Source organism: Dendrobates tinctorius, unplaced genomic scaffold (assembly GCF_039654945.1).
Source record: "Dendrobates tinctorius isolate UK_male_01 unplaced genomic scaffold, ASM3965494v1 ptg000060l, whole genome shotgun sequence".
In the NCBI taxonomy this organism is placed as follows: Eukaryota; Metazoa; Chordata; class Amphibia; order Anura; family Dendrobatidae; genus Dendrobates; species Dendrobates tinctorius.
The window spans coordinates 71,967,457-71,980,632 of NW_027361728.1; the positions used below are offsets into that span (position 1 = coordinate 71,967,457).

Here is a 13,176-nt window from a genome sequence, read left to right on the forward strand (position 1 = left end):
AGGCGGCGTCTTATTCATGTCACAATCTACCAGTTCATGGTTATAGAAATCTGTGATTGAGGATAATGTCACATTTCATGTAGCTGAAAAGTGGGGCTCTGGAGTTGGTGACTGGTGGGCCCTTGGCACCCCAGTCCGACACCGAACCAAATAACAGCCTTGGTCTGAATGCCCTGGATCTCCTCCTCTTGTAGACACCCAGAATGGAAGTCAAAGAAGGAGAGGGACCCTGGTTAGATCCACAGAGCAGCACCCTAGGTGAGACCTTGGGAGGAGGAGCAGGTACGACCTTCAGTTTTTGCCCAGTGTTCCACTGTAGTAAGTTAGGCCTGTGTGTATGGTGCAGGTGTCGTCTTCAAAGCAACCTTTTTACCTGGAGTTTTCAACAGAGACTGAAGTGTTATGGAGGTCTGGTGAGTCCCATGCTCAACCATCCACACAGAGGAGCAGATAATGACCTGACCAGGAGATTAATATCTTAGACTTGGATGAGCTTCAAGTAGGAAATAAAAAAAACCCTGTGCTCTGTATAATGTATTAATGGAAGTCATATAAGGACACTGACAGGTTGATAATGGCTGTTGTGAATTTTGTAGACTTCATTTCCAGAGTCTAACATCTATCTACATTGTGATGACCTGTGTGCTAGTGTTATGGAAGGCAAGAAAGATGGGGCCATAATCCATTAGTATATCCAGCATAGGCACACGTCTCCTCCTGCAGGGTTATATTGCCCAATAGGTTATCATAATAAAGCTGTCAAAGCAAGCTCTCCTCCCTGCCTTGTGTTATGGCTTCTGCTGCTGAAAATGTTACTTACAGAGTATAGTGTATTGCAGAAGGGCCGAGATAAAACAATATCCACCCAACACACAGCTGTAGGCACTCTCAATATTACTGCAATGCTGCACATATTTATATACTAAATAACCTTACTTCTGGCAATGACGTATACAATGATACAAGAAAAAGTCTGCAATACAGTACTGGCCACCCTATGGCGCAAAACTACGTATACTAAATCCATCAAATGTACATTACAGATGTAGCAGAGCTGAATCTGCACCATAGATGCACTGCTTGAACATTTTTTAAAGAACTCCAAATAAAGTATTTATCCTCTCAATATATTGCAATCATCCTATTACAAGGCACTGTGCACTTACAATTGCTCAATTGCCCTTCTACCAAGCTAATTCTTTTCTTCTCCATTAGATTAAAAAAATTTCCCTGCATGAGATATCATCAGAACTACAATTCTACTCAATGCAAAGTCCTTGGCAGTGGGGAGGAGCGATGCAGCTTGGTCGGGAGTTGAAGAGGAGGTGAAGCTGGGCTGCAAAGGACTTTGCAGTGTGATGCAGTATTGTAGTTGTAATGATGATTCATGCTGGAAAAAAGAGACTTCCTGTGTCTACACAGAGCTTAGAAGGATTCTAAGGATCCAGCTAGTCTGTTTTTAAGTACTTGATGTCATAGACATAATGGAAAATAGGAATAAACTGGCTAGAAGGGCCACATGAGCCATCGCACACACAGTGCTGTATAATACTGGGTAAGCCATTTATATGGCTACACCTAAATAAAATGGGAATGGTTGGTGATATCAACTTCCTCTTTGTGGCACATTAGTATATGGGAGGGGGAAAACTTTTCAAGATGGGTGGAGACCATGGCGGCCATTTTGAAGTCGGCCATTTTGGATCCAACTTTATAAATTGCTCACCAAGGTGTATCCATATAAATGGCCCACCCTGTATGAAGACTGCAGCATATTAAGGCATAAAAACTTTGATGGGAGTAGTTCTTAAATTAAGTCATTTACTTATGAAATAACACTTTGTGCTCTGCTACACCTCATTAATTCAGTGCTGCGATGTCTGCACTTTTCCCTTCGTGCCGCACCATTACGTGATTACAATTCTACAGGATTGATATGCTGGGCGCAGTGGGACAGCGTAAACTTACCATGGCTGCTGCGGTTGCTGCTGCCTGAGCAGCTGCAGCCTGGTTGACCTGGTATTGTGCAGCCTTTATCTTGGCTTGCAAATGTGCAGGGGGGTGGAAGTATTTGCACTTTTCCCGTGAACATCTTCCTTTAATATAATCCATGCACACAGTGACGGTGTTATCGTTGGCGTCGATCATTGCGCTCTCGGATGGGTGAGCGAACCTGCATTCATTTTCTCCTCTGTTACAGTTGCCACGTTGATACTCTCGGCAAACCTGGAAACACATCAGCAGAAAGCATTACCTGGCTGGACACTACTGCAGACCCACAGATAAAGGGGCACCAGTGCCACCGTGTTAAATCAGCGCGGTTTTAGGTGTTTCAAGGCAGTTATAAAGTAATGCTATCCATTTATGTTGCAATCCATTCATTTTTGACAAACTGTATCAGTCATTTACTCCAAACATCTAAAAGTAAAGACTATTCAGAACAAACAAGCTTTAACGTTTTAAGTATGGGGACATCCCATTTAGGAGGATGAGTGAAATTCCTGATCAGTACTGCAGAAAAACTGCAATTTATATGGACAGCCACAAGAGGGCGCTCTAAGCCTTCTGTAAGAAGTTTGTATTTCAATAAAGGAGCCCATGCAAAAAAAAAAAAAATCCATTTGCTTGCTGCTGAAATAATCTCATTCTGACTAACACAACTGATGGTTGGTTGTGGTGAAATCTGCAAAAAAATCTTTGGAGTGAATATCCCTTTAATGTATGAACCTTGGCTATCCATGAAAAGTGTAGAATATAATGTGCTACCTTTTTTTTTTCATTTATATAGATTCTATATATTCAATAATTCAATGTATATATTTCACTGTGAATTTATGATGATTTGATTAAAAACATATTGCAGTTCTGTGCAGTTTCATGTAAATGTATCAGGAATCTTGATATAAAAGAACTGTCAATCATAGTGTCTGCATGTGCTGTGAGCTATTGGCTCTAAGTTATTCACTTCTGATTCATCCTCTTCATACCGAGCTAGTGCGCACTGGTTTTATACATACAACATTCATGCTCCAAGTCTGGACTGCAATGTCCGGACTGGCCGAGGCCCATAGTCAGTCTAGATGGTCAATACAGGACTATGATTGTTGGAACATTGAAAATGGCCTCCTTTATGGGGAACCTGTCAATCGATCAGTCAGGCATGTTGTAATCTGAAATGTTGTGTTGCTTCAGAGTAAACTTCACTCGGGGACTATAAAGAGAGGTGTGACAAGTCAGGTGATGTCCCCGGCCGGCTTCTTTCTGTCCCATTCCAGCTGATTGTCAGGTCCCACCCATGCGTGTACACGGGGCGTAAATCAACTAAGGGGGGGCAGGATAGCTTTTCAAACGTTGAGGCCGCTACATCAAAGTGTTTACCCCAGAAAACTGGAATAAAACATTTTGAAGAGTTGCAAAATCTTTGCGTTTTCCCATCAGTTTCAATCAGTTCCACAAAAATTATCTAGGCCGCGGAGTCGTCAGGACAGGATGGGCGGTGGCTATGCCCGCCAGTCAAAAGCGAGAAAATGGCGTTGTTTCTTATATAAGAAAAGTTACTCCTCAACCCGCACAAAGGCGAACACCACTGATCAGATGCGCCAAATTCATTAATTGACATTTAGGAATTAAAAATTAAAATGACAGCTACGATTCAAAGCTATAAATAATGGCCATTTTTATCAGTGCAACTCCTGTCCCTGCGCGCTCTTGCCATCTCTGGAATCGCAGTTCATCCATATTTAAGTAAATTGTGCAAAACTGCAATAATAGCCACAAACCGTGGACAAGAGTGGGGCTGATTACGGGAAAAAAAGGCATTTTCTCCAGTTCTTGCAAACCGATTTAACAGCAATCCATTATGGTTATGATAAAATAATGACTATTATTCCACTTACTTTAGCTCTATTTTTTTATATTAAACTGTTAATGAATTTGTAGAGCCGCCCCTGACCCACCACCAGCTCCTCCTCAGCGCCAACCATTTTGGTGAAGCAAGCTGAAAGCGGCGTAGAGAGGGTGGCGCAGCCCTTCTGCTAGAAAGCAGTGATGTTTTCTCATTTCTAAAAATCCCCTTTGTAAATTAAAGACAATTTTAGGTTACGATCCAATGAAGAGTTTTGGTGCAGTTTTGAAGATGGGTATTTTGATTGCGCAAAAGAAATGCTGCGTCTTACAGCTCCAGCAAAGTGGATGGGATATATAAAAAAAATCCCGCCCGCTGAGCTTTTTTACCAAGCATTAACTGATCTCCGGTGCGTCTTCAATTTCTCTTGCAGTTACGCTGAGTTTTTTCGTGTGGATTTTCCCCATAAAATTGCATAAAATGTTGAGAATTTGCAAAAAAAACGCATGCCAAATGCCAGGGAGTGTCAAAAACTAAGCAGCTTCATTTAAAACATGCAGACAAAAACCGCAGTGTCAAAAATGTGATAAAAATGCAAGCAAAATAACGCAACATAAAAAGCGCAAGTGACCTAATTTACTCAATGGGTGCAGAAATGGGGCAGAAAATCTTCAAAATCAAAAACTCACCAAATACTCATTGAGGGAACTGACTATACATCTACACCTACGTGTGCTACTATGAGGTTGAGTACACCTGGGCAAATTTGTTCCTGAAATTTCTGCTGCTGAAACTCCAATTCATCCATGTGATCAGACTTATTAGTATGTGCACTGGTGTAATTCAGATATCAAGAATTGGTCAGCCGCAGCGATAGCGGCGTTTCAGTTTTTAAAAAAATGTTTCATGTCTGCTCCGGTTCTTATTCAACCGGAGCCGTCTGAACCATTTATTGTTGAGGTGGATGCCTCAGAGGTGGGGGTGGGGGCGGTATTGTCCCTGGGACCCGCCACTTTGACTAATTTGAGACCCTGCGCCTTTTTCTCGAGGAAATCCTCCTCTGCGGAGAGAAACTAAGATGTTGGGAATCGAGAACTTCTGGCCGTGAAGTTGGCCTTTGAAGAATGGAGGCATTTTTTGGAGGGGGCTGTCCATCCTATAACCGTAATTACGGCCCACAATAACCTAGCTTACATTGAGTCAGCTAAAAGGTTGACTCCTAGACAGGCTAGATGGTCACTATTTTTTTCCCGATTCCACTTCTCTATCACTTTTCGGCCAGGATCCAAAAATGTCAGAGCTGATGCCTTGTCACGCAGTCTAGATCCGGTGTCCCCCCCCCCGAACCTCCATCCTCCATTCTTCAGTCCGGGGTGGTGGTGGCAGGTATTTCTAATATGTTGGAAACAGGAGACTCGGGAAGCCCAGTCTCTTGCACCTCCGGCTAAGCCGGTGGATAAACTTTTCGCACCAGCTCAATTTCGTCTCAAGGTCCTCGACTCAGTTCTGGGTGGACATCCAGGGATCTCGGCTACCCGGAAGGCCATCGCTAGAATATTCTGGTGGTCTTCTTTAGCCTCTGATGTTGTGGAATATGTGTCAGCTTGTGATGTTTGTGCCCGTGCGAAACCCCCCCATAACCGGCCGGCCGGGGAATTGGTACCACTGCCAATTCCTGAGAGACCATTGACTCATTTGTCCATGGATTTCATCACCAACCTTCCCCCTCCAAGGGTCATACCGTCGTTTGGGTTGTGGTGGACAGGTTTAGTAAGCAGGCACATTTAGTACCCTTAGCGGCTCTACCTAATGCGGAAACGTTGTCCAGATTGTTTGTTGAGCATGTGGTGCGGTTGCATGGGGTACCCTTGAATGTGGTGTCTGAAAGGGGAAAACAATTTGTTTCCAGATTTTGGAGGGCATTTTGTAAGAGGTTGGGTATTGGTCTGTCCTTTTCATCCGCTTACCATCCAGAGACTAATGGGCAGACCGAGAGGACCAATCAGTCTCTGGAGCAAATTCTGCTTTGCTTGACCTCAGCCCAACAGGATGATTGGTGTACTGCGTTACCTTTGGCTGAGTTTGCGTTTAACAACAGCATTAACCAGTCTATGGGTACATCTCCCTTTTTCTGCAACTATGGGTTTCATCCACATTTTGGAGAGTTTTCCTGTTTGGACTCTGCGTGTCCTGGGGCGGAGGAGACTATCCAGTGGTTGGGGGAGGTGTGGCGGGAGGTCCAGAGTAACATTACGAAGGCCCAGTATAAACATAAGATTTTTGCAGACAAAAAACGGTCCGTGGGGCCGGTGTTCCAGGTTGGGGATAAGGTATGGTTATCTACCAAGAATATAAGGCTCAAGGTCCCCTCTGCGAAGCTTGGTCCTAAATGTATTGGTCCCTATGAAATTACCGAAGCGGTTAACCCGGTGGTTTTTCGGTTGCGTCTCCCGCCATCTCTGTGGATCCCCAATGTTTTCCATAGGGCCCTTTTGAAACCTGTGGGGAGGGATCATCGTCTTCCCCGCCACCGGTTTTGGTAGAAGGGCAGTCTGAGTACGAGGTGGAACGAATTGTTGACTCTAAGTTGGTCCGTCGTGCCCTTCAATATCTTGTACATTGGAAAGGCTATGGTCCAGAAGACTGGTCGTGGGTTCCTGCTCGATCGGTTCATGCGGATCGGTTGGTCCGGGCCTTTCACACCAAGTATCCTGAGACACCAGGGGGTCCAGTGGCCCCCCATTGAAAGGAGGGTACTGTCATGATCCAGGATGGGGTTTGTCTTTGGCCCGTCCTGGTCAGACAGGGGTTAATTGTTTCTGCCTCACTCTGGCAGAGGGCGGCTATTTAATGCTCACTTGACCTAGGTCCGGTGTCAGTTATACTCCTGCCCTCGGCTGAGTTAGTTGACCTCGTGCGTACGTGTGCCTTGTGCCTGATAACTTGTTGCTTGTTTGGTTTTGATCCGGTTCTGACCCTGTTACGAGTTCTGCCTGTCCCTCTTGTACTGCACTACCTCTCTGTGTATGACCCTCTGCCTGTGACCTGACTATTCTCTGCTCGTCCCCCTGGTACCGCAGAGCCCTCTCCGTGTACGAACCCTCTCTTGTCTGACCTGCGTTTTCCTCTACTACAGTTTCCCTGCAGTAGGTACATTACATCATCTGCAGCTATAGGACGCTAAGCCCCGCCCCTGCAGTCACATGATCGTAGGTCCTGGGACTCCTTACTATTTTCAGTGCCGCAGGTCCTGTCTGCTTGAACCATCACTATAGTATTGGACCCCGCACTCTCCCATAGTGTGGGTAAGTCACCCTGCTCTGCGTGGCAGTTTTCCGACGCTGACAGGGTCCTGACATTAGAGTCCTGACACAAGGTTTGTTCAGATTTTGAAAAAGCAAAAAAATGCTCATTAATTTTAATAGATAAACTTTGATGAAAAACAAATACAGTTCTGATGCATCGGTGTAAATGAAACCATATCACATTTCTTTTTATAAACAATGGAGAAGTCAAATAATTAGAAATACATTCCTCACCACTGAAATGTCAACATCAAGAAGGAAAAGGACTGGATTTATGGAAAGTAAAGGGTTGATAGATATGGTAGGTAGATAAATAGATATGAAAATTATGAAAAAATAGAACTAATAGAGCTGCACAGTTACATACAGTTGGTACAGAAAGCATTGCAGTCATTTGGTAAATTCAAAAAAGTTCATTTTTTTCTCATTAATGTACACTCTGCACCCCATCTTGACTGAAAAAGAACAGAAATGTAGAAATTTTTGCAAATTTATTAAAAAAGAAAAACTGAAATATCACATGGTCATACATATTGAGACCCTTTGCTCAGACAATCATATTTAAGTCACATGCTGTCCATTTTCTTGTGATCCCGATCTGGCCAATGCTACAAAAGGATTTCTGCTGTACTCAAGGTTCATAAGAGTACAGTGGCCTCCATAATCATTAAATGGAAGAAGTTTGGAACCACCAGAAGTCTTCCGAGACCTGGCCGTCCAGCCAAACTGAGCAATCGTGGGAGAATAGCTTTGGTGAGAGAGGTAAAGAAGAACCCCAAGATCACTGTGCCTGAGTTCCACAGGTGCAGTAGGGAGATGGGAGAAAGTTTCACAAAGGCAACTATCACTACAGCCCTCCAACAGTGGGGCTTTTATGGCAGAGTGGCCCGACAGAAGCCTCTCCTCAGTGGCAGTCATATGAATGCCCACATAGAGTTTGCTAAAAAAAAACACACAAAGGACTCCCAGACTATGAGAAATAAGATTATTTGGTCTGATGAGACAAAGATAGAACTGTTTGGTGATAATTCTAAGCAGTATGTTGGGAGAAAACCAGGCATTGCTCATCACCTGCCCAATACAATCTCAACAGTGAAACATGGCGGTGGCAGCCTCATGTTATGGGGGTGTTTTTCAGCTGCAGGGACAGGACTGGTTGCAATTGAAGGAAACATAAATGCGGCCAAGTACAGAGATATCCTGGATGAAAACCTCTTCCATAGTGCTATCAAAGTCAACAAAGTCAACTATCACTACAGCCTTCCACCAGTCGGGCTTTTATGGCAGAGTGGCTCGACAGAAGCCTCTCCTCAGTGCCAGACATATGAAAGCCCGCATAGAGTTTGCTAAAAAAAACAAACAAAGGACTCCCAGACTATGAGAAATAAGATTATTTGGTCTGATGACACGAAGACAGAACTTTTTGGTGATAATTATAAGCGGTATGTGGGGAGAAAACCAGGCATTGCTCATCACCTGCCCAATACAATCCCAACAGTGAAACATGGTGGTGGCAGCCTCATGTTATGGGGGTGTTTTTCAGCTGCAGGGACAGGACTGGTTGCAATTGAGGGAAACATAAATGTGGCCAAGTACAGAGATATCCTGGATGAAAATCTCTTCCAGAGTGCTCTGGACCTCAGACTTGGCCAAAGGTTCACCTTCCAACAAGACAATGACCCTAAGCACAGAGCTAAAATAACAAAGGAGTGGCTTCAGAACAACTGTGACCATTCTTGACTGGCCCAGCCAGAGCTCCGACCTAAACCCAATTGAGCATCTCTGGAGAGACCTGAAAGTGGCTGTCCACCAACATTCACCATCCATCCTGACGGAACTGGAAAAGATCTGCAAGGAATAATGGCAGAGGATCCCCAAATCCAGGTGTGAAAAACTTATTGCATCATTCCCAAGAAGACTTATGGCTGTACTAGCTCAAAGGGTGCTTCTACTCAATACTGAGCAAAGGGTCTGAATACTTTTGACCTTGTGATAGTGATATTTCAGTTTTTCTTTTTTAATAAATTTGCAAAAATTTCTACATTTTTATTTTTTTCTGTCAAGATGGGGTGCAGAGTGTATATTAGTGAGAAAAAAATGAACTTTTTTGAATTTACCAAATGGCTGCAATGAAACAAAGAGCGAAAAATTTAAAGGGGTCTGAATACTTTCTGTACCAACTGTAGTCTGAAAAAAGACATACAGTTGTGGCCAAAAGTATTGACACCCCTGCAATTTTGTCAGATAATACTCAGTTTCTTCCTGAAAATGATTGCAAACACAAATTCTTTGGTATTATTATCTTCATTTAATTTGTCTTAAATGAAAAAACACAAAAAGAATTGTCCTAAAGCCAAATTGGATATAATTCCACACCAAACATAAAAAAGAGGGTGGACAAAAGTATTGGCACTGTTCGAAAAATCATGTGATGCTTCTCTAATTTGTGTAATTAACAGCACCTGTAACTTACCTGTGGCACCTAACAGGTGTTGGCAATAACTAAATCACACTTGCAGCCAGTTGACATGGATTAAAGTTGACTCAACCTCTGTCCTGTGTCCTTGTGTGTACCACATTGAGCATGGAGAAAAGAAAGAAGACCAAAGAACTGTCTGAGGACTTGAGAAACCAAATTGTGAGGAAGCATGAGCAATCTCAAGGCTACAAGTCCATCTCCAAAGACCTGAATGTTCATGTGTCTACCGTGCGCAGTGTCATTAAGAAGTTTAAAGCCCATGGCACTGTGGCTAACCTCCCTAGATGTGGACGGAAAATAAAAATTGACAAGAGATTTCAACGCAAGATTGTGCGGATGTTGGATAAAGAACCTCGACTAACATCCAAACAAGTTCAAGCTGCCCTGCAGTCCGAGGGTACAACAGTGTCAACCCGTACTATCCGTCGGCGTCTGAATGAAAAGGGACTGTATGGCAGGAGACCCAGGAAGACCCCACTTCTTACCCCGAGACATAAAAAAGCCAGGTTGGAGTTTGCCAAAACTTATCTGAAAAAGCCTATAACGTTTTGGAAGAATGTTCTCTGGTCAGATGAGACAAAAGTAGAGCTTTTTGGGCAAAGGCATTAACATAGAGTTTACAGAAGAAAAAAGAGGCATTCAAAGAAAAAAACACGGTCCCTACACTCAAACATGGCGGAGGTTCCCTGATGTTTTGGGGTTGCTTTGCTGCCTCTGGCACTGGACTGCTTGACCGTGTGCATGGCATTATGAAGTCTGAAGACTACCAACAAATTTTGCAGCATAATGTAGGGCCCAGTGTGAGAAAGCTGGGTCTCCCTCAGAGATCATGGGTCTTCCAGCAGGACAATGACCCAAAACACACTTCAAAAAGCACTAGAAAATGGTTTGAGAGAAAGCACTGGAGACTTCTAAGGTGGCCAGCAATGAGTCCAGACCTGAATCCCATACAACACCTGTGGAGAGATCTAAAAATGGCAGTTTGGAGAAGGCACCCTTCTAATATCAGGGACCTGGAGCAGTTTGCCAAAGAAGAATGGTCTAAAATTCCAGCAGAGCATTGTAAGAAACTCGTTGATGGTTACCGGAAGCGGTTGGTCGCAGTTATTTTGGCTAAAGGTTGTGCAACCAAGTATTAGGCTGAGGGTGCCAATACTTTTGTCTGGCCCATTTTTGGAGTTTTGTGTGAAATGATCAATGTTTTGCTTTTTGCTTCATTCTCTTTTGTGTTTTTTCATTTAAAACAAATTAAATGAAGATAATAATACCAAAGAATTTGTGTTTGCAATCATTTTCAGGAAGAAACTGAGTATTATCTGACAAAATTGCAGGGGTGTCAATACTTTTGGCCACAACTGTAGGTTTAACTTGATGGACCTTTCTCTACCAATTATAAATTCTTTGTCACAAAATTACCGTATATACTCATGTATAAGCCGAGTTTTTCAGCCCCTTTTTTGGGCTGAAAAAGACCCTCTCGGCTTATATACGAGTCATATACCTGAAAGCCATCGAGGGAGGGGGATCGGGAGACATGATACTCACCCTCCTGGCGTCTGCATATCCAGCTCTGCTACATCTCAGTCCCGGCTTTTGTATCTCCCTACCTGTCTTCTTCCTGTGCGGTCACATAGTACCGCTCATTAAAGTCATGAATATGGACGTGTCTCCACTCTCATAGGGGTGGGGCTGCATATTAATGACTTTAATGAGCGGTACCATGTGACCGCACAGGAAGAAGACAGGAAGGGAGATACAGACGACGGGACTGAGATGTAGCAGAGCCGGAGGGTGAGTAGCACTGGGAGAGGGTGAGCCAACCATGCCATAAGGATGCCATAAGGAGAGGTGAGTATGTCATTTTTTTTTTTAAATCACAGCAGCAGCATTATTACATAGGGCATATATGGAGCATGTTATGGGCCACCAATAACCTTTGTGCAGCATTATATGGGGCATATATATTAATATGGAGCATATTATGGGCCACCAATAACCTTTGTGCAGCATTATTATATGGGGCATATATTAATATGGAGCATGTTATGGGCTACCATTAACCTTTGTGCAGCATTATATGGGGCATATATATTAATATGGAGCATGTTGCATTTCCCACCCTTGGCTTATACTCGTGTCAATAAGTTTTCCCAGTTTTTGGGGGCAAAATTAGGGGGGTCGGCTTATACTCGGGTCGGCTTATACACGAGTATATACGGGTATCTATAACCCACAATTCCAAATAAACATTAGAAACAACATTTCAAAACCTCTCAATTTATTCAGTGTGAAGTATGAGCACCAGAAATACCCATACTTATGCTCCTTGGCTGCTATCTCTGAGGTTATTATTGGTTGTCTGAGGAATGTTCTGACACACTAATGGCATGTTACAATATGACACCAGGCCACATGTTTTACCATGGCCTATAGCGTCTTTGGATTTGTCTATTATTATTATCTATTAGCCGCAAAGGCAGCTGCCAGCAGCGAATCTTGATGATTTGCAATTCAGCATGGCAGAACATTTCTCGGACAACCTTTAATAATGTAATTGATCGCAGCCAAGGCCTGTAAGTGCGCGACGTATTGTGTGCGGCACACATACTCAGTGCTGAACAAATCACGTTGTTTTGAAAATTTTGTTTCTATTTTTGCATTTTATATTACTGTATATTATTAACATGTCTCTTCTTGTGATTTTCATAATTGGTGTTGCATTTTCAAGGTTGAGGAGTTCATTTGAGGATGTTGATAGAGAGAGAGAGGAAAAAGTATAGATATATCTGAGATGATAAACAATTATTTATAATTTATAGAGGAATAATTTAGAGATATGCAGATACAGAGATATTTAGAGGAATACATAATTTATAGATATAGTTGCGAAAAACAGGTAAAATATATAAATAGAAAGAAATAAAAAGTGAGAAAAGTGGGAATCTACTAAGAACTAGGCCAGTTTAGGTTCTCCAGCTGATCCGTCTTCCTGTGTTGCTTTAATGGAGCGATTGTCTATTCATACTGGTGCCATGATATAGTGTATGCATTCATAAAGCTCAGAAAAATAAATACACGTTTTCCTGGGGCAGGCCTGATTACGAAAGCATATTCTATATAATCGCAATATGATTGAGCTAACGGAAATCACACCCATGGGATATAACCGTCTTTGTGCTGTATTTAATGCAAATATATATAGCATAATGTAACAAGTAGCATCTGAATTTATAGTGTTCACGGCCAACAGAAATAGTAACTCAGCAGAACATAAACATGGCTTATTACATTGTCAGAGAGATATATTGTTCCATAACATTATTTATAGTCCAGACCAAAGTAAGAATTGCTGCAAAGAATGGACAGACTATGAATATCACTAGGAAGCATATTATATGGATGACGGTTATTGCTTTGACATTTATTTCTATACGCGGAACAAAAAGGAATACTTTGTAAAAAGTTACAAAAGTTATGGAATGTAAGATGCAAAAGAAGAAAAGGAAAGAGTTATTAACAGAGCGTAAGACGGTAGAGATTGCCTTGAA

At 42.7% G+C, this 13,176-nt stretch overlaps 1 protein-coding gene across 11 annotated transcripts in view; it reads right to left on the bottom strand.

Moving 5' to 3' along the window:
* Nucleotides 1-13,176, bottom strand: part of MBNL1 (muscleblind like splicing regulator 1) — a 244,668-nt gene that overhangs the window by 29,936 nt on the left and 201,556 nt on the right. For all 11 annotated transcript variants that reach the window (XM_073579037.1, XM_073579033.1, XM_073579036.1 and 8 more), the window contains one exon: nt 1,969-2,226. In XM_073579037.1, coding sequence (XP_073435138.1) covers nt 1,969-2,226 — 258 coding nt within the window. The remainder of the gene's footprint in view (nt 1-1,968; nt 2,227-13,176) is intronic.